Here is a 22,150-nt window from a genome sequence, read left to right on the forward strand (position 1 = left end):
ACAATATAAGGAACAGACTGTGAAGAGCTCTGTAAGTATAATGTAACAAAAAATCCTTCAATACTGACGTGCCTGATGCCTGAGTTATTTTTGCCCATTATAGGCACCTTTGATTCTCTACATTGCTCTTTCTGTGTTGTTCCACATGACCTACAGGTCCTCTGTTCACATGTCTCAATGTCCCTTCATCTGGCTAAAAACAAATATCTCATCTGGCAATACTCCTACACCGTATGTTAGTATCGGGTGTTGTGTTATGCATGTTGTTGTTGACGGATATATTTGGCTTCAGTTTCCCTGAAATAACTGGATCAGGGAGGAGGAAATTTAAGCAGGTGCCAAAACAGGATGAAATATGTGAATAGGCATTGGGTGAGATTAGAATCAGGTTACATTCTTAGCTTTGTTTGACCAATCTTCCTCTCTCCTCGCTGCTACCATCAGGCTGGAGGTACAGGAGCCTTGGGTCCCATGTCACCAGGTTCAGGAACAGCTGTTGCCCTGCAGCCATTGGGCTTCTGAACTGGCTTCACTCACCTCAGCACTGAACTATCTCCATAGCCTGCAGCCTCACTTTCAGGTACTCTGCCTTCGTTATGTATGGCTTTTCATGCATTCTATTGTATTTATTTATTTTCCTGTTGGTGGACAAGATTTGCTTTGTCTAGAAGGTAAGAACTTGGTCCGGATGGTCTCCCGGACTGCATTCGGTCACTTGAGGTGCTCAGAGAGAAACTATCTGGAGATTTTTTTCCCTCCCATATGGGACCTGGTTATAGATCTAAGGTTATTTTTAACTTCTCACATATCATTGTGGCAGAGAAATACATGATTCTCTGGGCCACACAGTGTGAGGCACATTAAATGGATCAGCCAGGCTTTTCATGCCCTTCGGTTTATAGATTTTGAAAAATCCAGTGGAAAGTTAAAGTTTTGCTGAAGATTGAAAAATTATTCATGCAAGCCTACACCCTCGTCCTTGTTCCAAAGGCTTCTTTGTTTTGGCATAAATCCACCATCATAGTAAGTAAATTTATATTTCAAAACTTAAAGAATAGTTTTCTGAAAGTTTAGTGTTTTAATTTAATTTTAATCTATCCAACATGATAAATTAGTCTTACAATGCATCCACATCACTGAAGCCAGAATCAGATCTGAAATCAGATTCTCAGAAAAATCGATGTGGCATTTTCCACACAAACCTTAAATCATTTCAGGCTCCATCATAGTGTGGGTAGAATGGAATACCAAATAAAATGCAGAATACAATTCTTGTCCAGCAAGATTATATTACAATAAGTAATGTAAATCCCTGTGAGGTGAGAATAGTAAGTCTTGTTTCTTGAAAATATAGTGTCATTACAATGGGAAGAGCATTCTGACTTACATGATTCAACATTCACCAAGCTAAAACAGTCCTTCATGAAATTTCCTGGTTATAATCCATACCAAAAAAATGCTTTGGACTTACAATGCATCAGATGCAATTTATTACAGAAAATGGAGCTGGCAAAATCCCACGTTAGGTACACGTGGAAAACAAGTATTCCCCCAAAACCATTTGGGAAATTAGCCCGAGCACTTTTAACTCTTTGTGCTCAGAGTAGGAAACTGGCTTTTTTCTCTTTTTTTAAAGTAGTTTGTATCGATGGATTTATAACAACTATTTATCCCTCTGAATGATTCGAGGTGCTCTTAAGTAGTGAGATAATGCTAGCTGTTTGGTTAATTTTTATTTAGAGGCACAGCAGGGTAACATCCCCTTCCGTCCCAAGGAGTCCACACCACCCAATTATTCTACTAATGACCAATTAATCTGCTAACTCATGCACCTTTGGAATGAGGGAGCAAAGCAGAGCATCTGGGGCAGAAACACACTTGGTCGTGGGGAGAACGTGCAAACTCCTTATAGACATTGGAAGAATTGAAGGAGTGGATTGCTGGAGCTGTTAGTAACATCATGCTAACTGCTCTGCTGCTGTGCTGCCCCCTTGTGATTCTCAATTCTCACGATTTCAATGCTTTCCAGATAAACTTAATTGGCATGTTTTGTATCATAGGCTTGCCCTCTAATGAAAATCCATCACATCCTCCCCTGGAAGAGGTAGAGAGATATTTCCCATTATTATTATTGTCATTGGGAAGATACTCCCATTATGTTTGTTGCTAGGGAATTCTTGTAGTTATAAGCATAGATGAAGGAAGGGTCGGGATGATGTGAATTGAAGGTGTTGCCATTCCCGTGTGTTGACCACTCAACCCTATCTAAGTGATAGGAGTTTTGGCAGGTGCCTTATATCTGGCATAAATTGCTACAGGGTAGAGGGAATAGATGTTGAACGTGTTGAATAGGATTACTTTTTGAGTTTTGTTGAATAGTGAGAAGCATTCAAATCTTGGACACATTTGCACATAGCCAGCTACTTGAATTTTCACTTACAGAACCGATACTCAAACTAACAGCCAGCACACTCACTTCAAAGCTGTGGAGGTCTCATGATTGCTTGTGCTCAGCAGAGAGATTCTGGACTGCTGCATTGAGGGAGGCTGGAGGTAGCAGCAGCTAGGGTCCTTTTACGTGAGTCCTGGCTGAGTTCCTGCCTTCATGGTTCACCTCCTCTTGCCACATTCTCCAGAGATAAGCACCGCCAGGCTGTTTTCACTAAAACCAGGGACTCGTCCCCTCAGCTGTGTTAGTCTGGTGCGTGCTGCTGCCATGGTTGACTTGGGGAGTGTAACTCAGACGTAATAGAACACTACAGTGCAGAAACGGGCCTTTTGGCCCCTCTAATTCATGCCAAACTATTAATCTGCCTAGCCCCTACCCCTCCTGTCATGTACCTGTCCAAATTTCTCTTAAATGTTGAAAGCAAACCCACATCCGCCACTTCCACTGCAGCTTATTCCACACTCTCACCACCCTGAGTGAAGTTCCCCCTCACATTCCCCTTGAACATTTCACCTTTCACCTCAAGTTGTAGTCTCACACAACCTCAGTGGAAAAAGCCTACCTACATTCAGTCAATCTATATCCTGCATAATCTTGTATACCTCTATCAAATCTCCCCTCATTCCTCTACACTCATGTGCCTTTAAGGTCCAGAAAATGGCCAGAAACTGTTGAATAAACCAGGCGCCTGCATCAACCAGATTTTTGCAACTGTCCTGCCCTCTGCTGTTCTGTGTGGAACTGCCTCAAAAAGAGATTCATTTTCACTGATATTGAACTGTTAGTTCTATGCAAGTTTTTTTTTAAATCTTTCTTGATATTCTCTCACTTTAATTATCCTCTGTTTGTGGTTATGAGTGGAAGCAGATTTGGCACGAGGAAGACAAATATGTTTAGAATGTGCTTGTGAGTTTGGACCAAAAAAAAACTGTGGGAAGGTAGAACAAAGAACACTACAGCACAGTACGGTCCCTTCCGCCCACAAGATAGCACCAATCTTTTAATCTACTCAAAGGTTAATCTAATGCTTCCCTCACGTGGAGCCTAAGAGTCTCTTAAATGCCCCTGATATACAGTGCCTATAAAAAGTATTCAACCCCCTGGAAGTTTTCATGTTTTATTGTTTTACAACATTGAATCACAGTGGATTTAATTTGGCTTTTTTGACACTGATCAATAGAATCAGAATCAGGTTTATTATCACAGGCATGTGACGTGAAATTTGTTAATTTAGCAACAGCAGTTCAATGCAATACATAAAAGAGAGAATAATAACAATAATAAAATAATAATAGTAATAAATAATCAAGTAAATCAATTGTATACAATTGTAAATCAAAGTATATATGTATTGAATAGATTTTAAAAAGTGCCAAAAAACAGAAATACTGTATATTTAAAAAAGTGAGGTCGTGTTCATGGGTTCAATGTCCATTTAGGAATCGGATAGCAGAGGGGAAGAAGCTGTTCCTGAACCACTGAGTGTGTGCCTTCAGGCTTCTGTATCTCCTACCTGATGCTAACAGTGAGAAAAGGGCATGTCCTGGGTGCTGGAGGTCCTTAATAATGGATGCTGCCTTTCTGAGACACCGTTCCCTGAAGATATCCTGGGTACTTTGTAGGCTAGTGCCCAAGATGTAGCTGACTAGATTTACAACCCTCTGCAGCTTCTTTTGTTCCTGTGCAGTGGCCCCTCCATACCAGACAGTGATGCAGCCTGTCAGAATGCTCTCTCCCCCCACCCCCCATACCAGACAGTGATGCAGCCTGTCAGAATGCTCTCTCCCCCCACCCCCCATACCAGACAGTGATGCAGCCTGTCAGAATGCTCTCTCACCCCACCCTCCACACCAGACAGTGACGCAGCCTGTCAGAATGCTCTCTCCCCCCACCCTCCACACCAGACAGTGATGCAGCCTTTCAGAACGCTCTCTCCCCCCACCCTCCACACCAGACAGTGATGCAGCCTGTCAGGATGCTCTCCCCCCCCACCCTCCACACCAGACAGTGATGCAGCCTGTCAGGATGCTCTCCCCCCCCACCCTCCACACCAGACAGTGATGCAGCCTGTCAGAATGCTCTCTCCCCCCACCCTCCACACCAGACAGTGATGCAGCCTGTCAGAATGCTCTCTCCCCCCACCCTCCACACCAGACAGTGATGCAGCCTGTCAGAATGCTCTCTCCCCCCACCCCCCATACCAGACAGTGATGCAGCCTGTCAGAATGCTCTCTCCCCCCACCCCCCATACCAGACAGTGATGCAGCCTGTCAGAATGCTCTCTCCCCACACCCCACACCAGACAGTGATGCAGCCTGTCAGAATGCTCTCTCCCCCCACCCCCCACACCAGACAGTGATGCAGCCTGTCAGAATGCTCTCTCACCCCACCCTCCACACCAGACAGTGATGCAGCCTGTCAGAATGCTCTCTCACCCCACCCTCCACACCAGACAGTGATGCAGCCTGTCAGAATGCTCTCTCCCCCCACCCTCCACACCAGACAGTGATGCAGCCTGTCAGAATGCTCTCTCACCCCACCCCCCACACCAGACAGTGATGCAGCCTGTCAGAATGCTCTCTCCCCACACCCCACACCAGACAGTGATGCAGCCTGTCAGAATGCTCTCTCCCCCCACCCCCCATACCAGACAGTGATGCAGCCTGTCAGAATGCTCTCTCCCCCCACCCCCCATACCAGACAGTGATGCAGCCTGTCAGAATGCTCTCTCCCCCCACCCCCCATACCAGACAGTGATGCAGCCTGTCAGAATGCTCTCTCCCCCCACCCTCCACACCAGACAGTGATGCAGCCTGTCAGAATGCTCTCTCCCCCCACCCCCGACAGTGATGCAGCCTGTCAGAATGCTCTCTCCCCCCACCCTCCACACCAGACAGTGATGCAGCCTGTCAGAATGCTCTCTCCCCCCACCCCCCATACCAGACAGTGATGCAGCCTGTCAGAATGCTCTCTCCCCCCACCCCCCATACCAGACAGTGATGCAGCCTGTCAGAATGCTCTCTCACCCCACCCTCCACACCAGACAGTGATGCAGCCTGTCAGAATGCTCTCTCCCCCCACCCTCCACACCAGACAGTGATGCAGCCTGTCAGAATGCTCTCTCCCCCCACCCTCCACACCAGACAGTGATGCAGCCTGTCAGAATGCTCTCTCCCCCCACCCCCGACAGTGATGCAGCCTGTCAGAATGCTCTCTCCCCCCACCCTCCACACCAGACAGTGATGCAGCCTGTCAGAATGCTCTCTCCCCCCACCCCCCATACCAGACAGTGATGCAGCCTGTCAGAATGCTCTCTCCCCCCACCCCCCATACCAGACAGTGATGCAGCCTGTCAGAATGCTCTCTCCCCCCACCCTCCACACCAGACAGTGATGCAGCCTGTCAGAATGCTCTCTCCCCCCACCCCCCATACCAGACAGTGATGCAGCCTGTCAGAATGCTCTCTCCCCCCACCCCCCACACCAGACAGTGATGCAGCCTGTCAGAATGCTCTCTCCCCCCACCCCCCACACCAGACAGTGATGCAGCCTGTCAGAATGCTCTCTCCCCCCACCCTCCACACCAGACAGTGATGCAGCCTGTCAGAATGCTCTCTCCCCCCACCCCCCATACCAGACAGTGATGCAGCCTGTCAGAATGCTCTCTCTCCCCACCCTCCACACCAGACAGTGATGCAGCCTGTCAGAATGCTCTCTCCCCCCACCCTCCACACCAGACAGTGATGCAGCCTGTCAGAACGCTCTCTCCCCCCACCCTCCACACCAGACAGTGATGCAGCCTGTCAGAATGCTCTCTCCCCCCACCCCCCATACCAGACAGTGATGCAGCCTGTCAGAATGCTCTCTCCCCCCACCCTCCACACCAGACAGTGATGCAGCCTGTCAGAATGCTCTCTCCCCCCACCCCCCATACCAGACAGTGATGCAGCCTGTCAGAACGCTCTCTCCCCCCACCCTCCACACCAGACAGTGATGCAGCCTGTCAGAATGCTCTCTCCCCCCACCCTCCACACCAGACAGTGATGCGGCCTGTCAGAATGCTCTCTCCCCCCACCCTCCACACCAGACAGTGATGCGGCCTGTCAGAATGCTCTCTCCCCCCACCCTCCACACCAGACAGTGATGCAGCCTGTCAGAACGCTCTCTCCCCCCACCCTCCACACCAGACAGTGATGCAGCCTGTCAGAACGCTCTCTCCCCCCACCCCCCATACCAGACAGTGATGCAGCCTGTCAGAATGCTCTCTCCCCCCACCCCCCATACCAGACAGTGATGCAGCCTGTCAGAATGCTCTCTCCCCCCACCCTCCACACCAGACAGTGATGCAGCCTGTCAGAATGCTCTCTCCCCCCACCCCCCACACCAGACAGTGATGCAGCCTGTCAGAATGCTCTCTCCCCCCACCCTCCACACCAGACAGTGATGCAGCCTGTCAGAATGCTCTCTCACCCCACCCTCCACACCAGACAGTGATGCAGCCTGTCAGAATGCTCTCTCCCCCCACCCTCCATACCAGACAGTGATGCAGCCTGTCAGAATGCTCTCTCCCCCCACCCCCCATACCAGACAGTGATGCAGCCTGTCAGAATGCTCTCTCCCCCCACCCTCCACACCAGACAGTGATGCAGCCTGTCAGAATGCTCTCTCCCCCCACCCCCCATACCAGACAGTGATGCAGCCTGTCAGAATGCTCTCTCCCCCCACCCTCCACACCAGACAGTGATGCAGCCTGTCAGAATGCTCTCTCCCCCCACCCTCCACACCAGACAGTGATGCAGCCTGTCAGAACGCTCTCTCCCCCCACCCCCCATACCAGACAGTGATGCAGCCTGTCAGAATGCTCTCTCCCCCCACCCCCCATACCAGACAGTGATGCAGCCTGTCAGAATGCTCTCTCCCCACACCCCACACCAGACAGTGATGCAGCCTGTCAGAATGCTCTCTCCCCCCACCCTCCACACCAGACAGTGATGCAGCCTGTCAGAATGCTCTCTCCCCCCACCCCCCATACCAGACAGTGATGCAGCCTGTCAGAATGCTCTCTCCCCCCACCCCCCATACCAGACAGTGATGCAGCCTGTCAGAATGCTCTCTCCCCCCACCCTCCACACCAGACAGTGATGCAGCCTGTCAGAACGCTCTCTCCCCTCACCCTCCACACCAGACAGTGATGCAGCCTGTCAGAATGCTCTCTCCCCCCACCCCCCACACCAGACAGTGATGCAGCCTGTCAGAATGCTCTCTCCCCCCACCCTCCACACCAGACAGTGATGCAGCCTTTCAGAACGCTCTCTCCCCCCACCCTCCACACCAGACAGTGATGCAGCCTGTCAGAATGCTCTCTCTCCCCACACCCCACACCAGACAGTGATGCAGCCTGTCAGAATGCTCTCTCCCCCCACCCTCCACACCAGACAGTGATGCAGCCTGTCAGAATGCTCTCTCCCCCCACCCTCCACACCAGACAGTGATGCAGCCTGTCAGAATGCTCTCTCCCCCCACCCTCCACACCAGACAGTGATGCAGCCTGTCAGAATGCTCTCTCCCCCCACCCCCCATACCAGACAGTGATGCAGCCTGTCAGAATGCTCTCTCCCCCCACCCCCCATACCAGACAGTGATGCAGCCTGTCAGAACGCTCTCTCCACCCACCCTCCACACCAGACAGTGATGCAGCCTGTCAGAATGCTCTCTCCCCCCACCCTCCACACCAGACAGTGATGCAGCCTGTCAGAATGCTCTCTCCCCCCACCCTCCACACCAGACAGTGATGCAGCCTGTCAGAACGCTCTCTCCCCCCACCCCCCATACCAGACAGTGATGCAGCCTGTCAGATTGCTCTCTCCCCCCACCCCCCATACCAGACAGTGATGCAGCCTGTCAGAATGCTCTCTCCCCCCACCCTCCACACCAGACAGTGATGCAGCCTGTCAGAATGCTCTCTCCCCCCACCCTCCACACCAGACAGTGATGCAGCCTGTCAGAATGCTCTCTCCCCCCACCCTCCACACCAGACAGTGATGCAGCCTGTCAGAATGCTCTCTCCCCCCACCCTCCACACCAGACAGTGATGCAGCCTGTCAGAATGCTCTCTCCCCCCACCCTCCACACCAGACAGTGATGCAGCCTGTCAGAATGCTCTCTCCCCCCACCCTCCACACCAGACAGTGATGCAGCCTGTCAGAATGCTCTCTCTCCCCACCCTCCACACCAGACAGTGATGCAGCCTGTCAGAATGCTCTCTCCCCCCACCCTCCACACCAGACAGTGATGCAGCCTGTCAGAATGCTCTCTCCCCCCACCCTCCACACCAGACAGTGATGCAGCCTGTCAGAATGCTCTCTCCCCCCACCCCCCATACCAGACAGTGATGCAGCCTGTCAGAATGCTCTCTCCCCCCACCCCCCACACCAGACAGTGATGCAGCCTGTCAGAACGCTCTCTCCCCCCACCCCCCATACCAGACAGTGATGCAGCCTGTCAGAATGCTCTCTCCCCCCACCCTCCACACCAGACAGTGATGCAGCCTGTCAGAACGCTCTCTCCACCCACCCTCCACACCAGACAGTGATGCAGCCTGTCAGAATGCTCTCTCCCCCCACCCCCCATACCAGACAGTGATGCAGCCTGTCAGAATGCTCTCTCCCCCCACCCCCCATACCAGACAGTGATGCAGCCTGTCAGAACGCTCTCTCCCCCCACCCTCCACACCAGACAGTGATGCAGCCTGTCAGAATGCTCTCTCCCCCCACCCTCCATACCAGACAGTGATGCAGCCTGTCAGAATGCTCTCTCCCCACACCCCACACCAGACAGTGATGCAGCCTGTCAGAATGCTCTCTCCCCCCACCCCCCATACCAGACAGTGATGCAGCCTGTCAGAATGCTCTCTCCCCCCACCCTCCACACCAGACAGTGATGCAGCCTGTCAGAATGCTCTCTCCCCCCACCCCCCATACCAGACAGTGATGCAGCCTGTCAGAATGCTCTCTCCCCCCACCCCCCATACCAGACAGTGATGCAGCCTGTCAGAATGCTCTCTCACCCCACCCTCCACACCAGACAGTGATGCAGCCTGTCAGAATGCTCTCTCCCCCCACCCCCCATACCAGACAGTGATGCAGCCTGTCAGAATGCTCTCTCCCCCCACCCCCCATACCAGACAGTGATGCAGCCTGTCAGAATGCTCTCTCTCCCCACCCCCCATACCAGACAGTGATGCAGCCTGTCAGAATGCTCTCTCCCCCCACCCCCCATACCAGACAGTGATGCAGCCTGTCAGAATGCTCTCTCCCCCCACCCTCCACACCAGACAGTGATGCAGCCTGTCAGAACGCTCTCTCCCCCCACCCTCCACACCAGACAGTGATGCAGCCTGTCAGAACGCTCTCTCCCCCCACCCCCCATACCAGACAGTGATGCAGCCTGTCAGAATGCTCTCTCCCCCCATACCAGACAGTGATGCAGCCTGTCAGAATGCTCTCTCCCCCCACCCCACATACCAGACAGTGATGCAGCCTGTCAGAACGCTCTCTCCCCCCACCCCCCACACCAGACAGTGATGCAGCCTGTCAGAATGCTCTCTCCCCCCACCCTCCACACCGGACAGTGATGCAGCCTGTCAGAACGCTCTCTCCCCCCACCCCCCATACCAGACAGTGATGCAGCCTGTCAGAATGCTCTCTCACCCCACCCCCCATACCAGACAGTGATGCAGCCTGTCAGAACGCTCTCTCCCCCCACCCTCCACACCAGACAGTGATGCAGCCTGTCAGAATGCTCTCCCCCCCCACCCCCCATACCAGACAGTGATGCAGCCTGTCAGAATGCTCTCTCCCCCCACCCCCCATACCAGACAGTGATGCAGCCTGTCAGAATGCTCTCTCCCCCCACCCCCCATACCAGACAGTGATGCAGCCTGTCAGAATGCTCTCTCCCCCCACCCTCCACACCAGACAGTGATGCAGCCTGTCAGAATGCTCTCTCCCCCCACCCCCCATACCAGACAGTGATGCAGCCTGTCAGAACGCTCTCTCCCCCCACCCCCCACACCAGACAGTGATGCAGCCTGTCAGAATGCTCTCTCCCCCCACCCCCCATACCAGACAGTGATGCAGCCTGTCAGAATGCTCTCTCCCCCCACCCTCCACACCAGACAGTGATGCAGCCTGTCAGAACGCTCTCTCCCCCCACCCCCCATACCAGACAGTGATGCAGCCTGTCAGAATGCTCTCTCCCCCCACCCTCCACACCAGACAGTGACGCAGCCTGTCAGAATGCTCTCTCCCCACACCCCACACCAGACAGTGATGCAGCCTGTCAGAATGCTCTCTCCCCCCACCCCCCATACCAGACAGTGATGCAGCCTGTCAGAATGCTCTCTCCCCCCACCCCCCATACCAGACAGTGATGCAGCCTGTCAGAATGCTCTCTCCCCCCACCCTCCACACCAGACAGTGATGCAGCCTGTCAGAACGCTCTCTCCCCCCACCCCCCATACCAGACAGTGATGCAGCCTGTCAGAATGCTCTCTCCCCCCACCCTCCACACCAGACAGTGACGCAGCCTGTCAGAATGCTCTCTCCCCACACCCCACACCAGACAGTGATGCAGCCTGTCAGAATGCTCTCTCCCCCCACCCCCCATACCAGACAGTGATGCAGCCTGTCAGAATGCTCTCTCCCCCCACCCCCCATACCAGACAGTGATGCAGCCTGTCAGAATGCTCTCTCCCCCCACCCTCCACACCAGACAGTGATGCAGCCTGTCAGAATGCTCTCTCCCCCCACCCTCCACACCATACAGTGACGCAGCCTGTCAGAATGCTCTCCAGGGCAGAACTATAGAAGTTTGAGTGCATTTGTTGAGACTTTCACCTCAAAGTGAAAACAGATCTCTACAAAGTAACCTAAATTAATTTTAAATATAACACACAAAATAATTGCTTGCATAGACCATAAGACATAGAAGCAGAATTAGGCCATTTGGCCCATTGAGTCTGTTCTGCCATTCAGTCATGGCTGATTCTTTTTTCCCCTCCTCAGCCTTCTCCCCGTAACCTTTGATGTTATGTCCAATTAAGAACCTATCAATCTCTACCTTAAATACACCCAATGACCTGGCCTCCACAGCAGCCTGTGGCAACAAATTCACCACCCTCCAGCTAAAGAAATTTCTCCGCATCTCTGTTTTAAATGGACTCCTCTTTATCCTGAGGCTGTGCTTCTTGTCCTGGACTCCCCCACCATGGGAAACATCCTTTCCACATCTACTCTGTCTAGGCCTTTCTACATTCAAGAGGGTTCAATGAGATCCCCTCTCCCATCCATCTGAATTCCAGCGAGTACAGACCCAGAGCCATAAAATGTTCCTCGTATGATAACCCTTTCATTTCCAGAATCATCCTTGTGAACTGCCTTTGGACCTTCTCCAATGCCAGTACATCTTTTCTTAGATGAGGAGCCCAAAACTGTTCACAATACTCAAGGTGAGGCCTCGCCAGTGCCTTATAAAGCCTCAGCATCACATCCCTGCTCTTATATTCTAGACCTCTTGAAATGAATACTAACATGGCATTTGCCTTCCTCACCACTGACTCAAAATGCAAGTTAGCCTTTAGGGTGTTCTGCACAAGGGCTCCCAAGTCCCTTTGCATCCCAGATTTTTGTATTTTCTCTCCCTTTAGAAAATAGTCTGCATATTTATTTCTACTACCAAAGTGCATGACCATGCATTTTCCAACATTGTATTTCACTTACCACTTTCTTGCCCATTCTCCGAATCTGTTTAAATCCTTCTGCAGCCTGTTTTCTCAACACTACCTGCCCTCCACCAATCTTCGTATCATCTGCAAACTTGGCAACAAACCCATCTATTCCATCATCTAAATCATTGACATACAGTATAAAAAGTGGTCCCAACACCGACCCTGTGGAACACTAGTCACTGACACCCAACCAGAAAAGGACCCTTTTATTCCCACTCACTGCCTCCTACCGATCAGCCAATGCTCTAACCATGTTAGTAACTTTCCTGTTACACCATGGGCTCTTAACTTAGTAAACAGCTTCATCTGTGGCACCTTGTCAAATACCTTCCAAAAGTTCATCAGGCAAGATTTTCTCTGAAGGAACTCAGGCTGACTTTGTCTTATCTTGTCCTGTGTCACCAAGTACTCCATAACATCATCCTTAACAATTAACTCCAACATCTTTCCAACCACTGAGGTCAGGCTAACTGGTCTATAACTTCCTGTCTGCTGCCTTCCTCCTTTCTTAAAGAGCAGAGTGACATTTGCAATTTTCCAGTCCTTTGGAACCATGTCAGAGTCCAGTGATTTGTGAAAGGTCATTACTAATGCTTCTACAATCTCTAATGCTACCTTTTTCAAAACCCTAGGGTGCTGTTCATCTGGTCTGGGTGAATTATATACCCTTAGGTCTTTCAGTTTTTTTGAGTACCTTTTCCTTTGTAATAGTAACTGCACTCACACTCATTTCTCTTCCTTCACACACTACAACATCTGGCACACTGCTAAATGTCGTAGTGAAGATTGATGCAAAGTACTCATTTAGTTCATCTCCCATCTCATTGTTATTATTTCTCCTGCCTCATTTTCGAGCAAACCTATATCCACTCATCTCGCTTTTATTTATTTATACATACTTGAAAAAGCTTTTACCATCCACTTTAATATTGTTTGCTAGCTTGCTTTCAGGTTTCATCTTATCCCTTCTAACGATTCTTTTAGTTGCTCTCTGTAGGTTTTTAAAAGCTTCCCGCTAATTTTTGCTTTGTTGTATGCCCTCTTTTGTTTTCATATTAGCTTTGACTTCCCTTGTCAGCCACAGTTGTATTATTTTGCCACTTGAGAATTTCTTCATTTTTGGAATACATCTGTCCTGCACCTTCCTCATTTTTCCTAGAAATGCACGCCTTTGCTGCTCTGCTGTCACCCCTGCCAGCAGCTCCTTCCAGCTTACTTTGGCCAACTCCTCTCTCATACCACTGAGATTTCCCTTACTCCACTGAAGTACGCAAACACAAGGAAATCTGCAGATGCTGGAATTTCAAGCAACACACATAAAAGTTGCTGCCTGGTCCACTGAAGTACTGTACTTTCTCCCTAGCAAATTTCAAGTTGAACTCAATCATATTGTGATCACTGACTCCTAAGGGCTCTTTTACCTTAAGCTCCCGAACTGTCCCCAGTTCATTATATAACACCCAATCCGGTATAGTTGTTCCCCTAGTAGGCTCAATGACAAACTGCTCTAAAAAGCCATCTCACTGGCATTCAATAAACTCACTCTCATAAGACCTGTTACCAACTGGATTTTCCCAGTCGATCTGCATGTTGAAATCTCCCATGACTATCATAACATTGCCCTTTTGACACACCTTTTCTATTTGTTACAATCTGTGGGCCACATCCCAGCTACTGTTCGAAGGCCTGTATATATCTTCCATCAGGGTCCTTTTACCTTTGCAGTTTCTTAACTCAACCCATGAGGACTCAACATCCTATGTCATATCTTCCCACTGATTTGATGCCGTTCTTTCCCAGCACAGCCACACCACACCCACTGCCTACCTTCCTATCCTTCCAATACAACTTGCAACATTGGACATTCAGCTCCCAACTACAACCATCCTTCAGCCACAATCCAGTGATGGCCACGACATCATACCTGACAATCTGTAATAGAGCAACAAAATCATACACCTTATTTCTTATACTCCATGCATTGAGATATAACAGTTTGAGTGCTGTATTTGCTACTCTTTTTGATTTTGCATCCCAATGCATTGATATTCACCCTGCTAGCTGCAATTTTGTCCTATCATCTGCCTGCCCTTCCTGACAGTAAGCATCACGCTATCTTTGCTTTTTTAACCATCCATCTTATCCTGAATCTCTTCATTCTGGTTCCCACACCCCTGCCACATTAGTTTAAACCCTCCCCAGCAGCTCAAACAAATCTGTGAACAAGAATATTGGCCTCCCCACCACCACCTCTGGTTCAGGTACAATCCATCCCTTTTGTACAGGTCATACCCCCCCCCCCCAGAAGAAATCTCAATGATCCAAGAATCTGAAGCCCTGCCCCCACCCCAACTTCTCAGCCAAGCATTTATCTGCCAAATTATCCTGTTACCCTCACTAGCACATGGCACAGGTAGCAATACAGAAATTACTATCCCAGAGGCCCTGCTTCTCAGCTTTCTGCCAAGCTCTCTAAATCCTCTCTTCAGGACCTCATTGCTTTTCCTTCCTATACCATTGGTACCAATATGTACCAAGACATCTGGCTGCTCCCCTCCCTCTCTAAAATGCTGTGGACACAATCCAAGAAGACCTTCCCCTGGCACCTGGGAAGAAACATACCATCAAAGTGTCCTGTTCCCATCCACAGAATAAGTATTCACCTCCTTTAATATGACACACCAAATCATCACCGATGCAGCCAATTGGTTTTAGAAGTCATATAATTAGTCAAATGGAGATCACCTGTGTGCAGTCAAGGTGTTTCAATTGATTGTAGTAAAAGTACACTTGTATCTGGTGAGTCAGTATCCTGGCAAAAGAACACTCCAAGCAACTCAGCAAAAAGGTTATTGAAAAGCACAAGTCAGGAGGTGGATACTAGAAAGTTTCCAAGTCATTGAATATCCCTTGGAGTACAGTTCAGTCAAACATCAGGAAATGGAAAGAATATGGCACAGCTGTATAACTGCCTACAGCAGGCCATCCTCAAAAACTGAGTGACCGTGCAAGAAGGGGACTAGTGAGGGAGGCCATCAAGACCCAAGACAGCTCTGGAGAGGTTACAAGCTTCAGTGGCTTAGATGAGAGAGACTGCACATACCACAACTGTTGCCAAGGTGCTTCACCAGTCACACCTTTATGGGAAATTGGCAAAGAGGAAGCAATTATTGAAAAAAAAACTCACATTAAATCTCAGCTAGAGTTTGCCAGAAGGTATGTGGGAGAATCTGAAGTCAGCTGGAAGAAGGTTCTGTGGTCTGATGAAATCAAAATTGAGCTTTTTGGTCAAGACTAAATGCTATGTTTGGCGTAAGCCAAATACTGCACATAATCAAAAACACACCATCCCTACCATGAAGCATAGTGGTGGCTACATCATGCTGTGGGGATGATTCACTGCAGCAGGCCCTGAAAGGCTTGTGAAGGTAGAGGGTAAAATGAATACAGCAAAATACAGGGAAATCCTGGAGGAAAACCTGATGCAGTCTGCAAGAGAACTGCAACTTTGAAAAAGATTTGTTTTCCAGCAAGACAATGACCCCAAGCATAAAGCCAAAGCTGCATAGGAATGGCTTAAATGAAGCGGGAAGGGAAGAGAAGATAGCGTGCACGCAGCTCTCCGGTGAAAATGATATCGTATCTGTTAAATAGGGGCCGTGGACAATTCTGATTTGATGGAGACAGATGTGAAAGCACAGAGGAACATCTGGAGAAATTTCTGAATCGCCGGTTTGCTGCCGCTGCTACTGGGCAATCGAGAATCTTCCGGAGGGAAGGCCCCAAAATCCACGGCTTTGCCTGCTGCTGGCGACCGGGACTGAGGTCAAATCGTTCGGATAGAGATGGTGCTTGGTACTCGGTGTCGGAGGCTTGAAGTTTTCGGATGACTCAGAGTTGGACTGTGGTCGGGCATGGCAGGGGGAGTTTTCTTCCTTCTCCCATCTGCGTGAGATGGGGGACATTCAGAGACTTTGAAGCTTTTTACTGTGCCATGGCCTGTTCTTCATCACCCTGCATCAAGTTGTGGCATTGTTGCACTGTTGTAAATATATGTTATAATTATGTGGTTTTGTTAGTTTTTTCAGTTTTGGTCTGTCCTGTGTTTTATGATATCACACTGGAGGAATATTGTATCATTTCTTAATGCATGCATTACTAAATGACAATAAAAGAGGACTGAGTGTCCTCATAATCTTATAAAAAACAACGAAGTTAATGTCCTGGAGTGACCAAATCAGAGTTTAAACTTCAGTCAAATTGAGAATTCGTGGCTGGATTTGAAAAGGGCTGTTCACTCACGATCCCCATGCAAATTGACAGAGTTTGAGCAGTTTTATTTAAAACTGGGGAAGGGGTGAGTAATTATGCAATCAATGATTTTATTTAATAATTGTAATAAAGTTAGACGTAGAAATTTGTTTTCATTTTGGCATAGAGGAGTCTTTTCTGTTGATGTGTCAAAATAACCAAACTAAATCCACTGTGATTCAATGTTGTAAAACAATAAAACATGAAAATTTCCAAGGGGGGGGTGAATACTTTTTACAGGTACCGTATCTGCTTCGACTACTACCCCACCCCACACCTTTGGCAACGTGTTACACACGCCCACCTCTCTCTGTATAAAAACCCTGCAGAACCGCTGACATTTCCCCTATACATGGATGAAAGAAAAATGCAGAACTATGTAGGAGGGAATGGTTACATCGGTCTTAGAATAGGTCAAAAAGCCGACACAATATTGTGGGCCAAAGACCCTGTACTGTTCTGTGTTCTTACAGCTTGATAATAAAAATTACTGCCTTTCAGAGTTATTTAATGTAGCAAAAATCTGAGGCAATTAATTCACAGCTACCTTCAGCTGGCACTTGGGAAACTTTTAACTTGCCCTGAGGAAGCTTTGGGTTTAGTTATTGGGGTTAATTACACAATGCTTCCTATTTGAAACATCTTCCAGTCACTGATCAAAATGGCTGAAAGTCAGCATGAAGTCAGGGTGAATTCAGAACTAATTAATGGAACGCATTCACCAAATTACCAGTACAAAAGGATATTTGGCCATATTGACACATGCATTTTGGACAATTTCTATTGTCATAGAACTGTTAGTGAGTAAAATGATAAACTCTCCACTAATTGTTTTGATTATGCAACATTGCCATTTTTATTGAATACTATAACTGATGGCTTAGGCCAAATTAGATATTATTTATCTACCAATTCTCAAATCATTGAATTTGGGACCGCATGATAGAGTAAACATTAGTACAGTGCCAGCCACCAGGGTTCAATTCTGCCGCTGTCTGTACACTCTCTATGTGACCATGTGGGTTTACTCTGGGAGTGCCAGTTTCCTCCCACATTCCAAAGGCATACGGATTAGTAGGTTAATTGGTCACATAGATACAACTGGGTTCATGGCCTGCTACCGTGCTGTATCTCTAAATTAAATCAGTGTTGCAGAAAGGTAAAAGATCATCATGAAGAATGATTCTGTATATCTCTACAGATGCTGCCTGACTTGCTGCTTATTTGTAATATTTCATGTTTTAATGCTTATGAAAGCTCTGTTATACAAATCTACAAAGAGGCTTTCAGTGGTTAATAAAAATGACACTTTTATTAAAATTCTTGCAGTTTAAAATGAAATCCAGCATTTAGTACAAAAGCTCAACATAGTGTAGCATTGAAAAAGCAGGAGACTGGAGAGAATTCATTCAGCAGAAACTCCTGCCATTCCAAACCTCAGAGTGTAGTAAAGTGAAGTTTCACATAAATGCTAATTTAAACTTTCAATAATTGTATCAGAGAATTTAGTGTGATTCTTCAATGCCATTTATTCCCACAGCAGATAAATACACAAGGGCTCGGTGATATTTCAGACATGGGATTCAAAGTGTACACGCTAACATAGTAAATATGGGTAGACCCAGTGCAAAGTTTAACTAAATGGTAATGGATATGATTACAGTGTTATTGAACCAATCTTTCAACTTGTGCATTGAGAGGGTGGGGGTTTGGGCAGCTATGAATAAAAAAAAAAGGCAGCCAAAATGATAGAATTATTGCTTGTGTACACAACTGCAAGCAAGGGCTTTCGGAGATCAAAAGAGGATCAAAATGTGTAGTGTATTCTTTAATATGCAGCAATAAAATATACACACATTGGAGAAACAGGTATTAATGAAAAACTCAATTCATTCTTTTTACCATTACATAAATTAAACATGCTCATGCACAAGAATTTCACAATTCAAGCATTCCATTCCATCGTCTTCTTCTTCAAGCAATTCATTGTATTCTTTGTCTGGAAGACCAGACACCTGCAAGGGCAGTCACAGGTCAGCTACCCACATCAACCCCAGGGTCCTGTAAGCTAGGCTCCATGAGGTTTCTCTGCCTTGACCCATTCCTTTGACAGCCTGTCGGTCAGATGACCAAGCTCAAACTGTATGCCATTATTTTGAATATTTTCACCTGGATGACTTTTCTAATAGATACATGTACTTGCTGCAACAATTTTATTGACAGTTGTCATATCACCAAGAACAAGTAGATTTTTAATGAACACATCAATAAATGACTCAATGAAGCTGCTCAGGCAATAAATGCTGTTGTTAATAGTATCTCCTCACCCTGCAAACGACTGAAGACAAAATTTAAATGAAGTTCATAAAAAGTAACATAATGCCTTCTCAAAAGTTGCCTGAAGATGTGCAAACTTGTATTTTGGAGCACAAGTGGAGCTGAATAAATGTTAGCACCGATCTAGATACAGTACTTCCCTCAAAGTGTTTACAGAAATTAAGGCAGCAGCTTTTAAGGGAACTGAGCTTTACAGAGTGGTGCCATCTGGATTTTACAAATGAGAGCCATGAATACTCTTGTGTACAGCAGCCATTAAATTGGATTCACAGACTTCCACAACACCCATTGTAGTCCTTGTATCATTTCTCCACACACAAACACACACACACACACACACACAGAGCGAGAGAGAGAGAGAGAGAGAGAGAGAGAAGACCACCAGAGTGAAAAGGCATTTGGATAAAATGAGGCTATTTCAATTCATTATGCAATTGGAGTCTCACATGCCAAGGCTGACGGAGAGTTTTTTTTTGCAACATGTATAAACAAAATTGGGCAAAACAAAATTTGTAGAACTTTTTTTGTTGAAGAAAAAAATTCAAAGGGAAATGCATTCAGAAGTATAACTAGGATAATTTAGTAGCTGAGTATTATGCCTTCTTTTGAGTGCTTTTTGCTTCTTTGATGATGTAATTAGTCATTTAAGATTCAAACAGCACAGCCCTTTCATGTTGGAAGACTGGAAGTAGCCCTCAGTTTGAAAGAAATTTGCCCATTTTCCCTTAAACTGTCAAACTTCACAGGTAATATTTGTAAAGGCAGAAAGTTAACAAGGAGAGCAAGAACCACTGAGCAGGAAAATATAGATATGAATCCATTAACCATTTGGTGAGCTAGTTAAAATGAGACTAAAACTAAAGTGCAAAAAGTGGCAAAACTGTATAGGTACTATGAATCCACTGCACTTTGCCTTAGCTTTTGATCAGTGAGGTATAACATTGTTTTGCAACAGCTAGCTCACTGTACTATAATTCAATATTTCTAAAGTCAATATGCTCAAGTTGTAACTCACATCAGAATGTCATTTCTATGTGAGCTGAGTGTATATTTGACTTGCCAAATGACTGATGTTGCCATATTTAGATCAGGACACAAAAATGACGATAAATACTGTACCTCCTTCATATGTCCGACATTCACAAGGGTTTACAATTGCTGAGGGGAGGGATAAAATTGCAAGAGGTTTTAAAGGCAAGATCCATGCAGGAAACCGTATGTACAAATGGAAGACTCCAGGAAGGAGAGGTTTCACTCACAAAACGTCCATAAGTTCAATGTTTCTTTCAAGACCTTTTCGTTGCCTTGATTACAACAGCACAGGTTACTGTACTACAAAAATAAATTTCACAAAGCAAAATAAGTTGTATACAAAGTTGGCGGGTCACATTTAAGATTAGAATTGTTTGCAGTACATTGTCAGTGAGTAAAGAGATTAGAGAACTGCTTTCAGGACTGAACGTAAAGGCCGTCCCCCTTTAGTAAGCTCCCGTGTCACACACATGCAGGGTAATGGCACAGCCTCCCCAGTCCTCTCCACTGTGTTGTAGCGACAGTCTTTCAGGTGGTCGGCCATGCTAGCAATTTCTGCAAACTTCCACTCACTAACTGTGCCGAAGGCAGTGCTGAATCGCCAGGCCTGTAGGAGAGAAAAGTCACATGTCAGAGTGCCATACAATTAACAGTCCTGCAAATGGGTTGGCGTAGAGAAAACAGTGAGTGGTTTCAGGTGGCACTTAATAAGGAAAGAAAAAGATTACATATTCTTTCCAACTCAACAGCAGACAGGTTACTATGTTACTATATTAACCGGCATTTCCAGTGTATACTTTCCAATCTACACAACATCCAATAGGCTAAGGTTATTAAATCTAATCTGTATGATTAAGCCAATTGATTTTTTGACAAGCTAATGCAGATAATTATTAATCAACATTTAAAAGGATGCTGCTGGGACTTGATGACATGAGTTAATGAAAAGGTTGAATTAGTTATGAGGGTTATAGATAGTGTAAATGCAAGCAGGTTTTTTTTCCCCCACTGAGATGCAGCTAGAACTAGAGGTCATAGGTTTAGGGTGAAAGTTGAAATATTTAAGGGGAACTTCCTCACTCAGAGGGTTGTGTAAGTGTGGAGTAAGCTGCTAGTGGAACTGGCAAATGCAGATTTGATTACAAAATCTAAGAGAAGTTTGGATGAGTACATGGATGGGAAGGGTATGGATAGGTATGATCCAGGTGTGGGCTGTTGAAACTAGGCAGAATAATAGTTGGGCATGGACTAGATGGGCTAAAGGGCTGCTTCTGTGTAGTAGTGCTCTATGACTAACTGGACTATTTGCCGCACTTTAGAAAAATAAATTGCTCAGCTATAGAGAAAATGCAAGGGAAAGGACCAAATGGATTCCTTGACTAGAGAGCAGCATGGACTTAATGTGCTGAACTGCCTCTTCCCACTCTAACAGTCTGTAGGCAATGCCCAACAACCTATTAGAGCACAATGCCCAATAGGCAACATCCATCAGAACGCAAGCACTGTCGAATAGATATCCATTAGATTAGACCATAAGCACTGTTTATTAGCTCACAACTTACTAGAGTACAAACACCGTCTATTACCTCACCACTTTCTTGATGACAAGCAGCACAGTTTGCCACTAACACAATAAGCATTTCTCATCAACCTATATCTATTCCCTGCACAATCTACATGCACTGGCCCTCAGCCTGTAACCTATGTGACTACTTGTTCATGCATCAGGATACAAGAGCAGAGCTGTTTTAAACCATGCCCATGGTCTGTTCTTTATCAAACTATGGTATTGTTTTGCACTGCTCTAACTATATGTTATAATTATGTGGCTCTGTCAGCGTTACTCTTTGGTTTGTCCTGTTTTCTGTGCTATCACTCTGGAGAAACATTGTATCATTTCTTAATGCATATATGCATTTCTAAGTGACAATAAAAGAGGACTGAGTGTCCTCATAATCTAATCTAAACCACCTCGTTGGAATACACCTGGATTGGAAGCAGAACAAGGAATCTTGTTGTATCTCAAAGATGTGTAGATTAAATCCTGAGACTGACACCTCATATGAAGAGATTAATGTAAGAAAGGCTCAACACCTTCATGTTTGTCCCACTCCCATCAAGGAAGAGGCAAAGCAGCATCCACGACAGGACCACCAGACTCAAAAAGTTACTTCCCCAAGCCGTCAAGTTGATCAACACCTCCACCCATTAACCCACCCACCACCAGTACATCCT

The 22,150-nt window shown here is 47.0% G+C and overlaps 1 protein-coding gene across 4 annotated transcripts in view; it reads right to left on the reverse strand.

Moving 5' to 3' along the window:
- Positions 1–17,841: 17,841 nt before the first annotated feature.
- fbxo30a (F-box protein 30a) overlaps positions 17,842–22,150 on the reverse strand; it is a 36,151-nt gene continuing 31,842 nt past the window's right edge. For 3 of the 4 annotated variants that reach the window (XM_072250749.1, XM_072250748.1, XM_072250750.1), the window contains exon 3: positions 17,842–20,522. In XM_072250749.1, the coding sequence (XP_072106850.1) occupies positions 20,319–20,522 (204 nt within the window). In that variant the 3' untranslated portion in view covers positions 17,842–20,318. The remainder of the gene's footprint in view (positions 20,523–22,150) is intronic. The other variant, XM_072250751.1, reaches the window with a different exon arrangement.

The sequence above is a fragment of the Mobula birostris genome, chromosome 2 (assembly GCF_030028105.1).
Source record: "Mobula birostris isolate sMobBir1 chromosome 2, sMobBir1.hap1, whole genome shotgun sequence".
In the NCBI taxonomy this organism is placed as follows: Eukaryota; Metazoa; Chordata; class Chondrichthyes; order Myliobatiformes; family Myliobatidae; genus Mobula; species Mobula birostris.